At 42.5% G+C, this 22,944-nt stretch overlaps 1 protein-coding gene across 1 annotated transcript; it reads right to left on the bottom strand.

The window, feature by feature from the left end:
* Window positions 1-646: 646 nt before the first annotated feature.
* LOC124005296 (calmodulin-1) lies at window positions 647-21,908 on the bottom strand. The gene is made up of 6 exons (XM_046314422.1): window positions 21,571-21,908; window positions 10,427-10,457; window positions 9,854-9,997; window positions 3,815-3,921; window positions 3,041-3,176; window positions 647-2,510 (listed from the first exon to the last, which is right to left on the bottom strand). Exons 1-6 carry the CDS (start codon window positions 21,571-21,573, stop codon window positions 2,482-2,484), a joined length of 450 nt encoding a protein of 149 aa, XP_046170378.1. The 5' UTR covers window positions 21,574-21,908; the 3' UTR covers window positions 647-2,481.
* Window positions 21,909-22,944: the final 1,036 nt, after the last annotated feature.

Raw genomic sequence — 22,944 nt, 5'->3', positions numbered from 1 at the left:
CATGCTTGAAGAACAAGTTTGCTCCTAAATATCAGCAAAGTTATTGTAGTACTAGTGCTGTAATGTAATATCTCTACATAAATTGTAGTTAACTGCTCTTACACAGGCGCCTTGCCCAGTTATGATCATGTGTTATATACAACTGCCATAGATTATATTTAGACAATCAATCATAGGCAGTTGACGTACAGTAAAGGGGGTTATAGCTTTCCAGCTGAGTGGAGGTCCTCAGATTCCTAATTAAATGTACCTGAGCTACTTACTGTACTATAACATAAGATAATATATTAGCCAACATCCAAATCACATCCAACAGGCTGCAGATATGATTGATTCCATTGGCTGTCCCTGCCCGTCACCGCGGGTCAAACTTGGGAGGCATTTGGAGTTACAGGGGTGAGATGTCATGAACCTGGCTGACCCGGATTACCAAAGGCTCCTGTGGCAATCCCATGAGCCACCAAATATAGCTCCTCTTACGGAGGCCAGGGTGACTTTCTCTTACCCAATCTCAAAGGGTGTACACACACACTAACTGAATGGAGTTGAAGTTTCTTCCACAGTCCAAATAACTCAAATTAGCTTCTTTTTTTTATTTTTATAAAAATTGCGTATGAAGTATTACGCAGGACAAGGAGACACTCAGTGAAGTTCAGTAAATGTATTTATTCATGGCAAACATTAATATTTCACATCTTTAAATTTGTACACTACCTCCAGAGGTTTAACAGTCCTTAACCATGTGTCTTTTCCAACCTGTAGATCAAAGTTTAACCAACCAGTAAAAGCTAGCCAGATAGTTTTAGTCCACAAGTTGTCTTTCACGCAACGATTCAGTACCTCTCCTAGCATTCCTTTCACTCAACCCCAAATAAGAAATGCAACCCCTAATTTATACCCGTCAAACTGATTTAGTTTTTCCAACTCACTGACAAAAATAAATATATTAGTGAATATATACTCTGTTCAGCAGAACAGCAAGCGCAGCACAGATAAAAGATGTGAACACTTGACGACAACATGAGGATCTAACAAATCCACAGGAGCAAGAGACAAATTAGTTGTTCTAGCAGCAGCAACATTGTCTTTTTTACAGAACATGTTCAAATATACGGTTTACACCAAAGTGCAAATAGGTATGTACTGTATATAGCTTATACTGTATATTCATAATATGTTCTAATTTACTAAGTTCTTGCCAGGTTGAGGCTTTAGAGTATTATGGCACATTTCAAAACATTTCACAGGTCATTCTATATCAACAATAGGTCATGCAAAGTTAACGATACACTAATATATATATTTGGGTGACCAAAATGTGTAATTAATTTATACGTTAACGTTTGATAACATACATTTAAAAAGCATGACATTCATATTTGTATCAGGATATATGAAAGATAGAATATCTTCACAGCAATGCTCTCAGTGTGCTACCATAATCAACATTCTGAAACTGTACATCTCGGTACTCCTATGCCATAGGTCAGTGGTGCTGGGAAATTAAAAGCCTTGTTTGAGAACGAAAGACAACAGCCTGCCGAAACAATGCAGAACACAATGAAAACCAACCAAACAACCAGTGCTTTTCTATCAACTCCCCACAATCCCTTAGGAATGGGTGAATTCTCTCCTCAACTGAGCACCAAAGCAACCTTTCCCACTAATTCTTGCACCAACTGTTAGCATTTTTACATACATGTGTATATTACACACCGAGAGTACAAAATATTAGGGACACCTGCTCTTTCCATATAGACTGACCAGGTGAAAGCTATAATCCCTTATTGATGCAAGTTGTTAAAGGGGAAGAGACAAGTAAAAAAATAAATAATTAAGCCTTGAGACATGGATTGTGTATGTGTGCCATTCAGAGGGCAAAACAAAAGATGTAAGTGCCTTTGAAGGGGGTATGGTAGTAGGTGCCAGGCGCACCAGTTTGAGTATGTCAAGAACTGCAATACTGCTGAGATTTTCACGCTCCTGTGTGCATCAACCATGGTCCACCACCCAAAGGACATCCAGCCAACTTGACAACTATGGGAAGCATTGGAGTCAACATGGGCCAGCATCCCTATGGAACGCTTTCGACCCCTTGTAGAGTCCATGCCCGACGAATTGAAGCTGTTCTGAGGGCAAGGGAGGGGGGGGGGGGCATGGATTCCTATCCCTCGTCCGTGTTGCCCTTTCCTCAAATTTCTTCGGCATCTGGGAGACTCCCAAGGATCTTACTCTGGAGTAAGGGCCTCATGCCTCGTTAAAGCTTGGTCCATTAACTTCTGTTAGGGCTTCATCTGCAGTTACTCTTAAAACAGATACCCTAGAAGTACGTGGATTTGTTTTTTATTAAATAATTTTGTACATTGAATCATTTTTTAAGTTTTACATTTTGGCTTGATTATTGTTTTGTTTTCTTAAAGACAGCGTGATCTTAGGAGGACAAGCAATGTAAGAGAGAAATGTGTGAGAGCACAGTCTACTTCACTTGGCTGTCATCATCTGCACAAACTCTGCAAGGCAGAACAAAACAGGGAGAGAAAAAAATAAGAAATACACAAGAATAAAGGGCATTCTGTTAATTAACAATGATTATGGCACATTAATAAGATTATTGGAACAAAGTAACATGAGGAATCAAGGTCTTCAATACTATTTTGAATTCAATGAGCAGTGATTCATTCATGATTGTTATGGATAACTCCTTTTATTGCCTTTACTTTCAGCATCAAAGCAAAGAGAAATAAGGCACAACTGACAGGGGCAACAGTGGAAAGAAACTTCAGTGAACTCACAGTAGATCTGAGAGGAGGAGCAGGAAGAGGGAGAGAGAGGAGGAAAAAGGAGGACGAGGAAGTGGAGGTTTTAAGAGAATCTTTAGCCCTCTGGTTTTCGCAGATCGGAAGGTACCAGAAAAGTCTTGGAAATACGGTGATATTTAGCACCACCTTGGCTTGCAACAGGCTACGGGGAGCTTCCACCTATCCGTTTCCTTTATATCTGCAAACGCAGGAATGGGAGAGGGGAAGGACGTTGAGCTCACCTTCATAGTTGACCTGTCCGTCTCCGTCAATGTCGGCCTCGCGGATCATCTCGTCCACCTCCTCGTCTGTGAGCTTCTCCCCGAGGTTCGTCATGACGTGGCGCAGCTCTGCCGCACTGATATAGCCATTCCCATCCTACAGGGAGAACAGGCTCATTCAATAGGCAAAGAGAGAAGGCTCTTACATACAGTACTTTGACCTGATCTCATTCTGACAAGTTTAAACAAGGCTTTTCTATCAGAATGATCAGTGACATGTCCATCTTCCCTAGCAAACTGGCATTGTAGCAGTAACCAAGGCCCTTCAGGACTGTTGCACAAAAGTCCAACAAAAACCATGCCTGACACAATCACACCTGCACGGAGCAATATAAGCCCAGGCAATGAGCGCTCCCCATTAGCTTGTGACTCAGATTCCTGCACTGCAATAAGCCCCCACCCTGCATGTGGGTAACGTTATACTCCACTCCCAACAAACAAAGCCCTCCTCTCAGCAACACAGTTAAGACATAACGATGACTACAAACACTGGATTACATAACATCAGGATGGCAGAGGCGCAGTAGTCCATCCCACTTTCAACGTCACATTCTTAGAACATGAAGTGTTCGTTTTTGTTCAATCACTTTGGTGCAATTTTCACAAGTATGTGATCATTTCCACAATTCTAAGCACAAAAATCTAAAACAGACCATCATAATGGCTCAAAACACTAAGCACATTTCCAATTGACGGAGTACAACAATCAAAGGGGACGGTGTGGAGCATACGTACCTTATCAAAGACTCTGAAGGCTTCTCTGATCTCCTCCTCGCTGTCTGTGTCCTTCATCTTCCTTGCCATCATTGTCAGGAACTCTGGGAAGTCGATTGTCCCGTTACCTAAGGACGAACAAGACAATCCTCATTTTATGTTTTTGCACACACACACACTTTATTTCATAATGAGCTGTGTTGAAATTTTTGTCAGTACATTCTGGAATGCGCCCAAAGAGAGATATCATCTTGGCATCTGAGTACACAGGCAGCACCATTGAGGTAATCTCCATTTCTAAGTAATCCATTTTCTTCTTCAATTAAGTCTAGGAGTTGGCAAACAAACAAAGGTTGCAAACTACTGTCTAGATGTGTTGTTTTAACAGATATAAAAGCCAAGGTTGCCGATTTACTGCCACCGACAGTTATGGAATGTTTGCTCATGAGTATAATTAATTGACTAGCCACCGTGCTTTTACACCTGCATTGTTTGCTGTTTGGGGTTTTAGGCTGGGTTTCTGTACAGCACTTTGAGATATCAGCTGATGTACGAAGGGCTATATAAATATATTTGATTTGATTGACTGATCCCTCTTGATGGAATCATGTGATCATTCCATAACACATATGGAATTCCCACCCAGTTGACTACTTTAAAAATGGTGGAAGCCCTCAATGGCACCACTATAGTCCCCGGTTTCGAATCCAGGCTTAATCACATCCTGCCGTGATTGGGAGTGCCCATAGGGCGGCGCACAATTGGCCTTACGTCGTCCAGGTTTTGGCCGGAGTAAGTCTTAACTGACTTGTGTTGTATAGCACACTGTATTACTTATACAACTAATATAAGGACAGGACATGAGTAGAAATTAATGTGGGCATTGCTTAATGCGTTTCAAAGGAAAGAAGATTCCAAGCATTTCAACGTAGGTAAGCTAGGGGGGGATACAGGTGCCCTAAAGGGACAAAACTAGAATATCAATACACAACATATTCCTCCCCCTTTACCTTTGATGACTCATAAGGAAAAAGTAAATATTCACTGTTTTGCCTAGTGTTTTCTTTTTAACATAAGTTCTCTTAATGTAAATAAATGAACTTTTCAGAATAACCTTTTCCAAACTAGGGAAAGAGGGTAGACGACCTCAGTCCCCAGACTTAACCCTGGGGTGTATTCTGCCCCAATGTCTGAGGTTAGTCTGAACTAAATAGTCAACCTGTCAGAGGGTCGTCTTTCTCTTGCAGGGTAATGACGACGTACAGTTGAGTCTACAGTCTCATTATCTCTGAGTCTGAGTGGTGATGGTGTATGCCCAGACGGGGGTGCAACAGTACCCTGCGTATGCACTCTGGAGACTGGAGCACTTTCCACATTTGTAGGTTGCTGCAGTGGATGTTCAGGCGATGGCTCGTAGTCATGGTAGGTCTCCAGTAGCTGATCCTGGTTTGTTGCTTGACATGAGTCATCTCTGAGGTTGGTTCCTGGCAACAGTTGATCCACATGTCTCCTCCAGATGATGTTTTCCGGTGTGTGAACTGTGTAGGACACAGGCCCTGTTTGTGCGACCACTGTGGCTGGTATCCACTTTGGACCTTTGCAGTAGTTCCGAGCAAGAACTCGCTCTGCAGCCATGAAGCTTCGGTCTTTTGCTTTGCTCAGTCTCTCCACCTGTGCTCGCTGTTGTGTCTGTACAACCTGTTTCGTCTTTGGAGGTCGAGTCACGTGCAAGCTGTCTTTTCATCATGGCTGGCGCAGGTGCCACTTTGATTGTAGCGTGGGGGAGTGTTTCTGTAGGTTAACAGGAAGGTGTTTAGACGCCCATTGAGGGAGCCGTTCCCTTGTGATGATTTTAAAGCTTGCTTCATCGTTTGGACAAACCTTTCAGCGAGGCCGTTCGTTGCAGGGTGATACGGCACTGACTTGATGTGTTAAATTTAATTTGCTTCCATGAATGACCAGAACTCTTCAGACACCAGTTGGGGGCCATTATCACTAACAAGTTGCGTTGGCAAGCCGAAGCGACTGAAGATTGACCGTAGCTCTTTGATGGTTCTCTCTGAGTGCGTCAACTACAACTAAGAACATACGATCCTCCAGTGGGCCTGCATAGTTTATGTGGACTCGCTGCCAAGGCTCCTCTGGGAAGTTCCATGGGTGGTGGTGCTAGCTGAGGCATGTTCATCTTTTGACATGCAGAACATGACTTGACCTGGTCTTCGATAGCTGCGTACAGACCTGGCCACCAAAAGTAGCTGCGTGCAATCTCCTTCATTCGCACCATGCCACAGTGCCCTGAATGGAGTTCTTCAAGCACCTGCCTTCTCAGTGGCAGCGGTGACTCGAAAACCCCATAGCAAGCATCCAAACTGAACGGTGAACTCGTTTCTCCTCACTAAGGTTGTAGGCTGTCCGACATCTCTACTTCTTTTCCACGAGTGACAATGTCCACGACCTCAGACATCACTGGATCAGTGTGAGTGAACCTTTTCACTTGGACAGATGTAACTGGAGAGTTGTCACTTCCTTGGAGTAGAATATTTCAGCCTGGGAGTGCTCAGTGTGTGCGACAGGTAAGGGAAGTCTTGAGAGGCCATCTGCATTGCAGTGCTGCTCAGAACTTCTGTACTTGATATCGTACTGGTGAGTAGATAACAATAACGCCCATCGCTGCATGCGGTTGCTGCACGCAACGGAATGCCGGTGTGGAGACCAAAGATGGAGGTGAGGGGTCTAATGATGAAATTTCTGTTCTAACCCTAACTCCAAACACAATGGCGAGTGCTTCACGCTCTGTGCATAATTGCTCTTGGCTTTACTTAAGGTCCGTGATGCGAAAGCAATTGGCCTTTCTTCACCTGATGGCATGATGTGAGAGACAACTGCACCAACGCCATAAGGTGATGCATCGCATGCCAACTGTAATGGCAAGTTGGGGTTGAAGTGGGTTAGGGCCTCTGACTGAGCTAAGGCTGTTTTCACTTTCTTGAAGGCCTCCTCACGTCTGTCTGTCCACTTCCACTGTTTGGTTTTGTTCAAAAGTTCATGCAGTGGCTTTAACACGTTAACTAGGTTTGGCACCCACTTTGCGTAGTATGTCAGTAGTCCAAAGAATGATCTCAGCTGACTCACGTTCTGTGGGGATGGAGCTTCCGCAACGGTCTTCACCTTCGATGGCGCCTTGTGGAGCCCCGAACTGTCAATGACGTGGCCCAGGTACTCAACAGAAGGCCGGAAAAACTTGCAGGTGTCCTTCTGGACCCTCAAACCGTACGCCTCCAATCTCTGTAGTGTAGCGTTCAGGTTTCTCAGGTGCTCCTGCTCGTCTTTGCCGGTGATGAGTAGATCGAGGTAACATTGGACCCCAGTGAGCCCGCGCAGTATCTGGTCCATAGCTCTCTGAAACAAGGCCGGAGCTGAGGTGATTCCAAAAGGAAGCCTCCGGTACGTGTATAGTCCTTTGTGAGTCACTATGGTCAACAGTTCTTGTGACTCTTGGTCCACATGCATTTGTAGTTGTAGACTTATGTCAGGCCTATGTTACTGAATTTTTGTCCTCCAGCTAAACCAGAAAAGAGGTTGTCAATGAGGGGTAGTGGATATTTTTCAGCAGTCAAGACTGGGTTAATGATGACTTTGAAATCACCACAGAGTCAGTCTGAGTGATTCATCTTTTTTCATGACTGGAACAATGGGTGTAGCCCATTCACTAACATTCCCTGGAGCCAAGACTCCACTCTCGACTAGTCTGTTTAGCTCAATTTCAACATCTGGTTTTATGGCGTATGGGACAGGTCTAGCTTTGAAGCATTTTGGCTTGCTGTCTGGTTTCACTGTCAGTTTAACTGTTATGTCCTTCATACTGCCAAGTTCTCCTTTGAACACATCCGCCTGTTTCCTCAATATCCCTTGTAGGTTTGTGTCCTCTTTTGCAACCATGTGAATTTCCTGCCAGTTGAATTTGGTCTTTTCCAGCCATGTGAGTCCTAGCAATGCTGGATGGTTGCCTTTCACAATGTAGAGTGGTAGCTTTACCTTCTGTTTGTTGTGCTCCACTGTAACAATCACGCTTCCTCTCACTGGAACAATCTCACCAGTGTGTGTTTTCAGCTTCATCTTTGTGGGCTGTAGTGAGGGGATGTAGTTTCTCCTTGTATACAGCCTCAGACAACAAAGATATGGCTGCTCCAGTGTCCACTTGCATCCGTACAGCGTTTCCATCCAGTAGCGGTGTCACCCATTAGCCGTATCCATTGTCTGAAATGGACATAATATGCAAAGATTCTCCCCCTTCATTTTATGCACTCTTTTTGAACTTCCTGAAGTCCCTTTTCCTTTGTTCAGTACTTTTGTTTGATTGTGTCTTTTTGTTTTTCTCTGCACGTTCAATGTGACCCATTTTTCCACAACTTCTGCAGTGTAAGTCTTTGCACCAACACTCCTCTGCTTGGTGACCTGGTTTCCCACAGCGACAGCATGGCTTCCCACCTCCTGCCTTGTTTTTAACCACGTAGACACCTTATGCACTTTAGTCGAAGAACTTAGCTGTTGTGCGTCTTTATTTGCCATTTCCATTGACGTACTCACTTCTATTGTTCTCTGCAATGTTAAGTCACTCTTAGTCAAAAAGGCGTTTCTGGATTGCCTCGCTGCGCATGCCACACACTAACCTATCACATATAGTGTCACTCATTGATCTCCCAAATTTACAGTGTTCAGATAAGTTGTTTCAATACAGCCACAAACTGTGAAATTGATTCCCTCTAATCTTGATTTCTCTTATGAAACCAGAATCTCTCTGCGATTATCAGTGGTTTGGGAGAATGTCCTTTTAAAAAGGTAGCCACAATTTCATCATATGATTTATCACCTTGTTTTACAGGCATTACTAGGCTGCGCAGTAGATTGAATGTTTTTCCTCCCATAACAGTCAAAAATGTTGGCACAACGACTTCTGCTTTAATTCCATTTGCCAACACAAAGACCTCCAACGTTCTGTGTAAGATCTCCATTGTTCCACAGATGAAAATGTTCCTATATTTCCAATCAATGCAGACATTTTCGGATGATTTTTTCTCACACTTTTCAGATGGTCCCAGACCCCTTTTCTTTCTTTTAACTCATACCGACTTCACTTTCTCCCGCAGCAAAACTCTTCATATCCCTCGAGGCTCTCGTTGCCGTGACATCAAAAGCTTGCTAGCATCACTCGACTGGCTAGCCCCGCGTTTTGTTTGCGTCTTTAACTCAGACTTTCTGCCAAAGATGAGCACAAACGTGAGAACGTTTCTTCCTCGTCGCCAGTTGTAGTATAGCACACTGTATTACTTATACAACTAACAGGACATGACGGGAGTAGAAATTAACGTGGGCATTGTTAAATGCATTTCACAGGAAGAACATTCCAAGCACTTCAACGTAGGTAAGCAAGGGGTGTTACAGGTGCCCTAAAGGGACAAAACTAGAATATCAATACACAACAACTTGTCTAGTTTATTTATGAGAATCATCAGCTAACGTCACCTTTTGTGAATTTGGAAGCATTTATGTAATCAAAAACAAGCACATACAGGCTTCAAAATTTTTACTGTTATGTTAACTGACTGATGAAAATGTATAAGATCCCCTAAGCCTGTGTTGACCTTATTATCTGCATTTATCCCAAAACCCCTCTTCATTTCCACCATAAGAATGGCTGATCGAACCAAAAAGGTAAGTAATTTCTAGTTTTCGGACTACAAGCTGGCGAGCTCTATGTCCATGCCAAAAACGGGTTTTATCCATTTAGAGTCCAACTCTATGGGTGAGCCTTTGTTGTGGTTGGAAACGATGGCTGGTTGAAATGCGATCCACCATGAAACCAGAGCCATGGTACCATCCAGGTCGGACAGCAGGTAGCCTAGCGGTTAAGGGCCAGTAATTATGCAGTGTGTGTCACCATTCATCCACTATGTGAAAGGGGTCAGCCTTGTTAGGTTCTGACCATACTTGTTTGTGCATGCGTGTCAGCACGTCAGTGTGTGTGTGTGTGTGTCATTGTACACATCTCTCTAATCTTACCATCGGCGTCCACCTCGTTGATCATGTCCTGTAGCTCTGCCTCAGTAGGGTTTTGTCCCAGAGAGCGCATGACAGTGCCCAGCTCCTTGGTGGTGATGGTGCCATCGCCGTCCTTGTCGAACAGTGAGAAGGCCTCCTTGAACTCTGAATAAGCAAACAGGAAACAGTGTGGGATTGGTGGAAATGCCTATATTGGCTACGTCAATAGTCTACATGGTCTTTCTATCCTTGTCTCCTTTTCTTCATCTGCACTGATGTGAGAAAACTGGACAGCTAAGGGCAAATTCCCAGGATGCGTTCAACATACTGATTTCACCCAATTTTTAGAGCTGTGCAGATGAAGAAAAAAAACACCTCTTACTAAGAATGGTAGGTACAAGATTAGCAGCAGCAGTATAAACTAACAGGCAGAGTAGCCTAAATGTTGGCCACTACCATGAGGATCCATGACTCTAAGCACCCACACTATCTGGCCAACCGACAGGAACTCAAATCACTTTGACTTACTGGGATTGGATTGAAGAGCTTTGAAAGGACAGAACCTCACTGTTCGGGGTTAGGGATTGTACTCACCAGCAATCTGCTCCTCAGTCAGTTGGTCAGCCTGTGTAGACGAGAGGAAGCAAGAGTGAGAGTTGTCCATGGCCCCAAACATATTATAGCCTGAAGTAGATTAAGCCACAATCACCTAAAGGCTGCTCTTTTACTCCTGTGTGTAACCATACCTGCCCCACTGGATTCGCACGAGACCAGATGAAATGACAGTGATACTTTCACCCCTATAACCTCAGTGCTCACACGAGTAGCATAATGTTGTTCCTACACATGTTTACATGCACACCGTTATACTATTATTATTATTCGGGATACTCAAGTATTCTGTTTGAGTTGATGCATACAGTACCATTTTAAAAAGTCTGGACACAGACTCAAGAGCTTCTTTATTTTTACTATTTTCTACAGTAGAATAATTCTCTCAACCAGCTGCACCCGGAATTATTTTCCAATAGTCTTGAAGGAGTTCCCACATATGCTGAGGACTTGTTGGCTGATTTTTCTTCACTCCGTGGTCCAACTCATCCCAAACCATCTCAATTGGGTTGATGTCGGGTGATTTTGGAGGCCAGGTCATCTGATGCAGCACTCCATCACTCTCCTTGGTCAAATAGCCCTTACACAGCCTGGAGGTTAGGTCATTGTCCTGTTGAAAAACAAAATGATGGGACTAAGCGCAAACCAGATGGGATGGCATATCGCTGCAGATGCTGTTGAGCCATGCTGGTTAATTGTGCCTTGAATTCTAAATAAATCCCAACAGTGTCACCAGCAAAGCACACCCACAACTCCATGCTTCACGGTGGGCACCACACACGCGGAGATCATCCGTTTACCTACTCTGCATCTCAAAAGGACTCAAATTTGGATAGATTCCCACCGGTCTAAATGTTCATTGCTCGTGTTTCTTAGCTCAAGCAAGTCTCTTCTTATTGGTGTCCTTTAGTAGTGGTTTCTTTGCAGCAATTCGACCATGAAGGCCTGATTCCCACAGTCTCCTCTAAACTGTTGAGATGTGTCTGTTACTTGAACTCTGAAGCATTTATTTGGTCTGCAATTTCTGAGGCTGGTAACTAAATGAACTTATCCTCTGCAGGAGAGGTAACTCTGGGTATTCCTTTCCTGTGGTGGTCCTCATGAGAGCCAGGATCATCATAGCGCTAGGTTTTTGTGACTACTCTTGAAAAAGATTTCAATGTTTGAAATTTTCCAGATTGACTGACCTTCATGTCTTAGAGTAATGATGTACCGTCGTTTCTCTTTGCTTATTTGAGCTGTTCTTGCCATAATATGGACTTGTTTTGTTTTTTTTTACCAAAAAGGGCTATATACACTGTATACCAGTAGATAGCCCTATACCTTGGTCACAACAACTGATTGGCTCAAACACATTAAGGAAAGAAATTCCACAAATTAACTTTTAACAAGGCACACCTGTTAATTGAAATGCATTCCAGGTGACTCATGAAGCTGGTTGAGAGAATGCCAAGCATGTGCAAAGCTGTCATCAAGGCAAAGGGTGGCTACTTTGAAGAATCTCAAATATGTTGATTTGTTACACTTTTTTGGTTATTACATGATTCCATATGTTATTTCATAGTTTTGATGTCTTTACAAATACGTTTACATTGCAGAATAATAGTGAAAAGAATGAGAAACCCTGGAACGAGTAGGTTTGCCCAAACTTTTGGCTGGTACTGTATGAACATATCCGGTCCTGGTTGAGAAATATGCCGATATTAAGCCAGGATACTGTGGCATGTAAAACATCTTATGCCGTTTACGGTTGTTTTTCGTGGTTTGCGCAGGCTCAGTTCCAAATATCATGGGTGTTGAGTGATGTTTTCATCTGTCAAACAAATCACTTCAAAAAAGTAGGCTCCTCACAGTTAGATCCACCATAATTCATTTAGCTGATATTCCGCACTTTCACCCCCAAGTTTCTGCTTATAACTTGACATTTGGCAGGCCATTTGTTTGTCAACTGTAGTTAGGCTGTGACAGAAGAGAAGGTGCATGTATCTAGACTAAACGCAGTAGAGCTCACCAGAATAATGTCTTAACTAGATTACTAATGGATCCATTCTATGTAAACACCAATAAAGTTGTCTGTTTTGTTTAGGGACCGGGGGGGGGGGGGGCCCAATTACTCAAAAACAGTGGAATGATTGGTCCTGTGCAAAATGTAATCAGTTTGATCGATTCTAAGGAAATTAAAAGTTGAGAAAACAACGAATGTCTTCAGTTGCATATTTTATGTGGTTGAAATACTGTGTGCTTGCATACGTGTCAAGATAACATGTCTCAAGAGATGCTGAAAGAAAGAAAAACAATTTCTCCACTCCTGTTCGAGTCAAAATTAACATTTATTGTATAAATTTTACTGCAAGAAATGCATAATTTTGCAGGAGTTGATTTAAGGACTGGCCCCTTTTTCAATTTTTCACCTAAAATGACATACCCAAATCTAACTGCCTGTAGCTCAGGCCCTAAAGCAAGGATATGCATGTTATTGGTACCATTTGAAAGGAAACCCTTTGAAGTTTGTGGAAATGGGAAGGAGAATAACATACAATAGATCTGGTAAAAGATAATACAATCATCTTTGTAATGAAAGAGAAAGGCCATCATGTATTATTCCAGCCCAGGTGCAATTTAGATTTTGGCCACAAGAAGCAGTAGTATATGTGCAACGTTTTAAGTATTAACTTCAGGATTGGTGGGTCCCCTGCGGGACAGTTGAGCAAACTTAGGCTAATGCGATTAGAATGAGGTTGTAAGTAACAAGAACATTTCCCAGGATAGTACAGTGAAATAACTTTGAGGAGAGTGCACATTTCTTAATAAACAAATTGGGCACATTTGGGCAGTCTTGATACATTTTGAACAGAAATACAATGGTTCATTTGATCAGTTTAATACATTGCATTCAGAAAGTATTCAAACCCCTCGACTTTTTCCACATTTTGTTACAGCCTTAAGTCTCAAAATAATCAAAGTTTCACCCTTCCGCATCAATGAACACACAATACCCCATAATGACCAAGCAAAAACAGGTTTAGACATTTTTGCACGACAGGTTGCCTAGTGGATAGAGCATCGGACTAGTAACCGAAAGGTTGCAAGATCGAATCCCCGAGCTGACAAGGTAAAAATATGTCGTTCTGCCCCTGAACAAGGAGGTGAACCCCTGTTCCTAGGCCGTCATTGAAAATAAGAATTTGTTCAACCGATTTCCCTAGTTAAGGTAAAAAAAAAAAAAAAAACTGAAATGACATTTACATAAGTATTCAGACCCTTTACTCAGTACTTTGTTGAAGCACCTTTGGCAGTGATTACAGCGAGTAGTCTTGGGGATAACGCTACAAGCTTGGCACACCTGTATTTGGAGAGTTTTTCCTCCTCCTCTGCAGACCCACTCAAGCGCAGTCAGGTTGGGTGGGGAGCTTCAGAGATGTTTGATCGGGTTCAAGTCTGGGCTCGGGTCTGGCTGGGCCACTCAAGGACATTGAGATTTGCCCCAAAGCCACTCCCGAGTTGTCTTGGCTGTTTGCTTACAGTCATTGTCTTGTTGGAAGGTGAACCTTCGCACCAGCCTGAGGTCCTGGGGGCTCTGGAGCAGGCTTTCATCAAGGACCTCACAATACTATGCTCCCTTCATCTGTCCTTCGATCCTGACTAGTCTCCCAGTCCCTGCCGCTGAAAAACATCCCCACAGCATGATGCTGCCACCACCATGCTTTACCTTAGGGATGGTTCCAGGTATCCTCCAAACATGACACTTGGCATTCAGGCCAAAGAGTCCAATCTTGTTTTCATCAGACCAGAGAATCTTGTTTCTCAATTCCAAATGTGCTGTCATGTGTTTTTTACTGAGGAGAGGCTTCCGTCTGGTCACTCTACCATAAAGATCTGATTGGTGGAGTGCTTGCTGCAGAGATGGGAGAACCTTCCAGAAGGGCAACCATCTCCACAGAGCAACTCTGGAGCTCTGTCAGAGTGACCATCGGGTTCTCTGTCACCTCCCTGACAAAAGCCTTTCTCCCCCAATTACTCAGTTTGGCCGGGCGGGCAACTCTAGGAAGAATTGAGTTTGAATACACATACTAACCGCAGTATTTGTGAATTGAGTATGCTTATTGGTCATAATATGCCAAAAGATCCTGTATGTCGTACTAAATTCGCAAAAATACGAAGTATACATGAAGTGTACACCATTCACTATTCTGTGCTTTTAAGGACCATAATGCAATTAATCAGAAAATGGGCATGGCTTCACAACATTTTCAGATTTGAAGAAAATGGCAGAAAATATTAGGGCTGTTCGATAAATCAATAATTAGAGGTAAATTCTTCCCTCAATAACGATATAAAAATGTTTAGATTAATTTTCGATAATGTCGATATAGAATAACTAGGAGCAGCAGGAACGTGCGGAGAAGTGACAATATGCACGTGGAGAGGTATAGCCCACTAAAAACCACTTAGCAGCTCGAGTTATGGAGTAGCCACTATTAACCACCAAAAATGAGTGATGTAGGCAAAAACAGTGGCAGTGATGTAGGCAAAAACAGTGGCAGTGATGTAGGCAAAAACAGTGGCAGTGATGTAGGCAAAAACAGTGGCAGTGATGTAGGCAAAAACAGTGGCAGTGATGTAGGCAAAAACAGTGGCAGTGATGTAGGCAAAAACAGTGGCAGTGATGTAGGCAAAAACAGTGGCAGTGATGTAGGCAAAAACAGTGGCAGTGATGTAGGCAAAAACAGTGGCAGTGATGTAGGCAAAAACAGTGGCAGTGATGTAGGCAAAAACAGTGGCAGTGATGTAGGCAAAAACAGTGGCAGTGATGTAGGCAAAAACAGTGGCAGTGATGTAGGCAAAAACAGTGGCAGTGATGTAGGCAAAAACAGTGGCAGTGATGTAGGCAAAAACAGTGGCAGTGATGTAGGCAAAAACAGTGGCAGTGATAGCCATGGAGAAGGAGCAGCTTCCAACAAAGACATTATTGATAAGGGTTCAACTGTTTCAGTCATTTGGAAGTGGTTTGGCTTTTTGAAGTCCGACAAATGTTCAGTGCAAATTGTGCCGTAGACAGGTGGCAACGAAGTCTGGTAGTACGACAAACCTTTTTCAACATCTGAAGCGAAATCACTCTTTGGAACATGCAGAAAGTTTGAGTTTGCGCCACGGTATTGATAAACACCCCTCAAGCATCAGCCAATCTTGGGATGTTTGCCCAAAGCAGTCAACACTGACAGCATTTATGCCCTACAAGCAAACATCAAAAAGACATCACAAATGCTATTATGCATTGCATTGCTAAGGACATGCTACCAATTAACACAGTCAAAGAGGAAGCTTTCAAGAGGCTTATCAATTTAATTGACCCCAGGTACGTGCTCCCTGGCCGCAAACAGGGGACAATTTTCCTTCAAGTATAATTTTTTTTGTTGCTCAAATATATATATTTTTAAATGTCACCTTTAACTAGGCAAGTCAGTTAATAACAACGTATTTATAATGACGGCCTATCAGGGAACAGTGGGTTAACTGCTTTGTTCAGGGGTAGAACAGATGTTTACCTTGTCAGCTCAGGGATTCGATATAGCAACCTTTTAGTTACTGCCCCATCGCTCTAACCACGGACTGTGCAGGCATTCTTGAGTTTGAAGCAGATATGCACCTTTTAAACAATGATTAGTATCGTGATAATTATCGTTATCGATGGGGGGGGGGAAATAGTGATCATTTATTTGCCCTAGAAATTATGCAGTCGAAATCTGACGAGAGAAGGCACAAATTCATTGCTTTAACTAATTATGACAAATGTTCTGAAAATGTGGAGCAATGTAATAAAGGAATGATTTAAAATTAGTTACGTTATGTTGGTTGACAATTTGTTAGTTACGCTAGCCGTACGAACGGCAAAGCATTACAGCAGTATGTTAGCTAGTTACCTAACGTTAGTTGGTTACTAATACCTCGAACTGGCCAAGCAGTATATTAACTAACTACGCAACGTTTGACTTGATTATTCACATCATTCTTAGCTAAGTGGTATTGTCGTTGTGCATGTCAATGGACATTGTTAATTCTGGCCATCTACTCCGATTTTAGAGCACTCTTGAACAGAGTAACTGCTAAATTTACGAACGCTCAACACCCGTTGAATATGGCTAGTGTCAGTAAATGTCAGCAAAAAAAAAAAAAAAAAAAACATTAATTTTTGCCAGCAGCAGTTAGTCACTTAACGCTCTGTATAACCAGCTCTGCTAGGGTGAGTAAAATAGTCAGAGTAAAGTGTTTTCTCCTTTGTGCCTGGAAGTAGATAGCTTGGGTGATTCACTGCTGTTGAACGCTCAGATCAACCCTACCCGTCGGCCAGTGTGCGCTCTGAATGCTCCAAGAGTGAAACACGAACAGACAAAATTACATCGCTCTGGATTTATGAACACCCAGAGCGCACTCTGGCACTCCAGACTGAATTTACGAACACACCCAAAATCGTAAAATGTTTAGCTAACAAGCTAGCAAGATGTTGAATTGCAACAGCATCAACTTCCAGTAGACAGACAAAGCTCTAGTACGCTCAACTGAAAAGCTACTGTTTACAGTATACTAAAATGAACTAATAGTATGTAGTATATACTCATTAAGTATGTAGTATGGGTATTTGAACACAGCTTTGAACACAGCTTTGGTGGTTCCAAACTCCTTTCATTTTTTGGTACCCTTCCCCAGATCTGTGCCTCGACACAATCCTGTCTCGGAGCTCTACGGACAATTCCTTTGACCTCATGGCTTGGTTTTTGCTCTTACATGCACTGTCAACTGTGGGATGTTTTATAAAGAGAGGTGTGTGCCTTTCCAAATCAAGTCCAATCAATTGGATTTACCACAGGTGGACTCCAATCAAGTTGTAGAAACATCTCAAGGATGATCAATGGAAACAGGATGCACCTGAGCTGAATTTTTAGTCTCATAGCAAAAGGGTCTGAATACTTACACAACCGTTCAAAAGTTTGGGGTCACTTAGAAATGTCTTTGTTTTCCATGAAAACATATGAAATATAGCCAAGGTTAAAAATAATGATTTTTTAATTGAAATAGTAATTGTGTCCTTCAAACTTTGCTTTCGTCAAAGATTCCTCCATGTGCAGCAACTACAGCCTTGCAGACCTTTGACATTCTAGTTGTCAATTTGTTGAGGTAATCTGAAGAAATTTCACCCCATGCTTCCTGAAGCACCTTCCACAAGTTGGATTGGCTTGATGGGCACTTCTTACGTACCATACGGTCAAGGGTTGAGATCCAGTGACTATAATGGAGTGGCCAGCACAGACAGAATACCAGCTGACTGCTTCCTCCCTAAATAATTATTGCATAGTTTGGAGCTGTGCTTTGGGTCATTGTCCTGTTGTAGGAGGAAATTAGCTCCAATTAAGTAACGTCCACAGGGTATTGCATGGCGTTGCAAAATGGAGTGACGGGGATCTTGAAGAAGGAAGGCTTTAACCCTGTACAAATCTCCCACTTTACCAACACTAAAGCACCCCCAGACCATCACGTTGCCTCGACCATGCTTGACAGACGGCGTCAAGCACTCCTCCAGCATCTTTTCATTTTTTCTGCATCTCACAAAATGTTCTTTGTGATCCAAACACCTCAAACGTTGATTTGTCTGTCCATAACACTTTACTATCTTCCTCTGTCCAGTGTCTGTTATTTTGCCAGTCTTAATCTTTTCTTTTTATTTGCCAGTCTGAAATATGGCTTTAATTTGCAACTCTGCCTAGAAGGCCAGCATCCCGGAGTCAACTCTGCACTGTTGACATGGAGACTGGTGTTTTGCAGGTAGTATTTAATGAAGCTTCCAGTTGAGAACTTGTGAGGCGTCAGTTTCTCAAATTAGACACTCAAATGTACTTGTCCTCTTGCTCAGTTGTGCACCGGGGCCTCCCACTCTTTCTATTCTGGTTAGAGCCAGTTTGCGCTGTTCTGTGAAGGGAGCAGTGCACAGCGTTGTACGAGATCTTCAGTTTCTTGGTAATTTCTCACATGGAATAGCCTTCATTTCTCAGAACAAGAATAGACTGACGAGTTTCAGAAGAAAATGCTTTCTGGCCATTTTGAGCCTGTAATCGAACCCACAAATGCTGATGCTCCAGATACTCAACTAGTCTAAAGGACAGTTTTATTGCTTCTTTAAACAGAACAACAGTTTTCAGCTGTGCTAACAATTACAAAATGGTTTTCTAATGATCAATTAGCCTTTTAAAATGATAAACTCGGATTAGCTAACACAACGTGCCAGTGGAACACAGGAGTGATGGTTGCTGATAATGGGCCTCTGTACACCCATCAAAAAAAAATATATAATCTTATCATTTCCAGCTACAAGTCATTTACAACATTAACAATGTCTACACTTTATTTCTGATCAATTTTATGTTATTTTAACAAACAAAAAAATGGTTCTCTTTCAAAACAAGGACATTTCTAAGTGACCCAAACTTTTGAACGGTAGTCTATGTTAATAAGGTAGTTCGTTTTTTTATTTTCAATATATTTGCAAAAATGTCTAAAAACCTATTTTCACCTTGTCATTACGGACTATTGTGTGTAGATTGAAGGGAAACAATTAATTCAATCCATTTTAGAATAAGGCTGTAACGTAACAAAATGTGGAAAAAGTCTAGGGTCTGAATACTTCCCGAATGCACTTTATTTTATTAAGCCAGACGTGAGAAGTTATAGGCCTACAATCAGTGTCCATATCTCTGTTAGGATTCCATTTAACCCATATGAATATTCTGTTCAGTCATGGATACAGGAATACTCGTGAGTGGGATATCAAAATGTGCATCTAAACAGCTTATCCCAAATAAGACCTTAAGCAGGATATGAGCTACTAACCGGAATACTGTGCGTATGTCAACATGGTCACTAATTTCAGGCCAGTTAGCGGTTTCCTGCCAATTAGACCTGTATCTAGTACGTAACATTTCAAATCAAATCCAGGTCTATTAGTCTCATACACAGATTTGCAGGTGCATGGAAATGCTTGTGTTTCTAGCTACAACGGTGCAGTAATACCTAGCAAAAGATAAATACACACATAATCCATTAAAATAAAGAAATATCAGAACGAGCGAAGTCTGAGACCATCAGTTGAGGACGAGGTCTTATCAGGCCTGTGAGTCAGTCAACCAGCATATTTCAGGCTGAGGAAGTGTGATGAGGGTTGGGTATAAATACACCTCAGTACGCCTGCTATAATTAGAGCGGCAGGAACAGGGTCGCCAATGTAGCACACTGACTATTATCACCTATGTTGCTTTTTGTGGGTCTTCGTCATCATACATATATAATTTATTGCTTGAGTGAAAGTGTGCATACCAGTGAAAGCGTGCACTACCGCGACCGACCCCCCCCCCCCCACAAACAAAACAACAGGTTAGTGTGCAAGGAGCCGACAGAAAGGGGCACACAGACAGTGTTTCCTCCGACACATTGGTGCTTCTGGCCTACGGGTTAAGCGAGCAGTGTGTCAAGAAGTGGGGCTTTGGCAGGGACGCTTGCCTCTCCCGAGTCCGTAGGGGAGTTGCAGCAATAAGACTAACTGCCAATTGGATATCATGAAAAGGGGCAAAAATACAAAAAAAAAAATCATATGACTGTGTTTTGCACATGTTCATTACAGGATGAGTCATCAGGATGAGGGGGGGGGAAGGAAAGGGCAGCAAGCAGACTGCAGCGCATTCTATCCATGCAGAGGGTGGAGGAATCAAGCAGTGGTTGAGGAGCATTTACAAGGCCGTGTCAAACACCAAATGGCTCAGGAAAACAGTGTTGCATTTGAGCAGTATTGAGATCCCATGTAACGTTACTATACTGTGCGATTATGTACAGTCCTGGTTAAATGCTGTTCATTCCACATTCACTGTGGTGGTAAAGTGGTGCTGCCTCATTTTTGGGGGCAGATGACAAGATATTCAGATTTGCAATTGTGTCTTATCCTTGGTGCAAAACAAACCCACCGTGAATTATAGATTTAGCTCCAAGGCCTTACTTTCGTTCCGCAAAACAGCAATTATGAGGGATAAAGCAGAGCATACGAGGACAAGCCTTTGTTTGTCACAAGGTCTTTGAGTCTCTTTCCCATTTTTTGCAGAAGCATGCACTGCGGATCCCGTGTCAGTATACTGCAACAACCATGTGGTTCAATGCAGAGGGGAGGAATGCGTGTGGTAGAGGGGCGAGAAAGAAGGGGTGGCAACGAAGATCATTCACGAACAGCAGACTGCGGATCAACGTGGTGGTGCAATACGCAACACCATGACGAAAGACTCAAATATCGCATCGCTATTGCCATCTCAATTTGCGCAACAAAACGATGCACAACAAGTATTACTAGCTATATCATATTGCCTGCTAGCTATGTAATTGGAAACATGACAACACAGGTTCGCTTGTTGCGCACAAGCTATCAGCTTACCTTGGGACAGTACAATCTCGGCATTGTTTCATTGCAAAATACAAATTAACTGGCTCATGCCTACATAGCTAACGTTGAATGAAAACAATTATTTAGATGGCTAGCTAAGCAGCCAACTAATACTACCGATTAAGTTCATTCAATTAGCAGTGTGTTTGGGTTTTATTACATCAAACAGCGCTATGCTTCTGCCTTCACCACGCCCACTCACCATTAGTACCCCCAACCCCGATAAGAGAAACCAATGACCTTAACTAGCTAACAGTATGTTAAATTAACCATGGCTAACGTTAATCAGATAGTCATATGCCTCATACGTTTTGCCTTGGCAAGGAATACGTGACCACAATCAAGCATGTTATTATTATATTATATTGTCTGTCATAACTCCGTATGAGCTTGACCAACTGCAAGTTATTGCATTCCAACGTCAAGCCAACAGCCCGGACAGGTGGTGATATCAACAGTTGAGCTGCCAGACCGAAAAAACTTTTTTCAGTCACACCTTATTTAGCTAGCTAGTTTACGGATAGCGAGCTCGTTATAACTATAGGCGTTGCTCGAACCCAATACGAATGCATGTTAGCGAGATAGCATACGCTTGGCTTTGTCTGCGGGTTGAATGAGTGCAGCAAGCTAGCTAGCAAACGGTGGCTATACTCACCATTTTATTCTTCGCACTTCGACAATTTAAATTACTAAATAGTCAACGTCCCCCTCGTGGCTGGCAAACCAACTGTGTCCAACGTATGTATCGTTGTTTAGTGCTGAAAAACAATTCGCTAGAGGTATTCAGTCCCTTCTCTGCGAAGTTGCCCGGAAACACTAGGGACCGCGTCACTGCTGATGTGGCCTCATTTGCACTCTATATCGCTCCGCGAAGTGACATCTTTCTTCACCCCCTCCGACGAACCTGCCAATCTTAAAACTGCACACCACAAATGCGTCAGAATATAATAATCTATTCGCGTCCTATTTATCACTGCACTCACTGAAATTGCCTAGCACCGTCCCCTGTTACTCATCAAACAAAAAAAGGCATTGTACTACGTGCACGAATCGCGCAGGGATACTGCAGGATTCTGTTTGATGAGAAGCAGACGCGCCCATTATTTCAGTCTATCGAAGCTGTGAACATTCAATATTTTAAATGGATATACATTGTCAATTTGATAGCTCTTATTTTTGATCAAGTATGACCACAGTGGTGTAATGAGATGAGCTGCAACTAAGCCAATGTAACGCAGATCCTTATTGGCCCAGAGAAACGGTTAGAAAAGTACCCGATTTTGTAATTGGCTGGTTGTAAAACTGCATTGCGCCAAATTGGATGTATACATTGCAAGACTAATGAGTTTATAATTGTATGTTGTATAAATCGTTCGCTTTGCGCTATTACAGGTTTTGAATATGCTGATTTCAGATATGACTAATTGGTCAAAATGTAAACCGTTGCAGTAGTCTAGTCTAGTAGTATGACATCGTGTGTAGGCCTACATGACAAGGACAAAAACCCTCCCACCCTGAAGATATGATGTTTATTATTACTTATTTTTTACATCAATACTAATGGCATTTAAATGGAACCATGGGATGGGTCTATAGTAACTGCTCATGTGTGTACAAAAAGTAGAGATATATCAATAATTCTTAATTGTGTGTGTGCTATATTGCAATATTCAGTCAGACCTAACACTTTTGTTTGTGGATCTGTATCATATTCATCGACATAACAGACCCTGGGCGAGTTATTGAGAGGCAAAGAGGAGGAAATATCAGAGGGAATTTGCTGGAGTGTTGTGTCTTTTCTGCCCTTCATTTATTTGCACACAGAAAGTCAGGAAAAATTTGGAAAATGAATGACCTTCTTGATCCAAATCAGTCAGGTTTCAAGACTAGTCATTCAACTGAGACTGCTCTCCTCTGTATCACGGAGGCGCTCCGCACTGCTAAAGCTAACTCTCTCTCCTCTGCTCTCATCCTTCTAGATCTATCGGCTGCCTTCGATACTGTGAACCATCAGATCCTCCTCTCCACC

The sequence above is a fragment of the Oncorhynchus gorbuscha genome, linkage group LG19 (genome assembly GCF_021184085.1).
Source record: "Oncorhynchus gorbuscha isolate QuinsamMale2020 ecotype Even-year linkage group LG19, OgorEven_v1.0, whole genome shotgun sequence".
NCBI lineage: Eukaryota > Metazoa > Chordata > Actinopteri > Salmoniformes > Salmonidae > Oncorhynchus > Oncorhynchus gorbuscha.
This window is presented reverse-complemented; position numbering and strand designations above follow the sequence as displayed.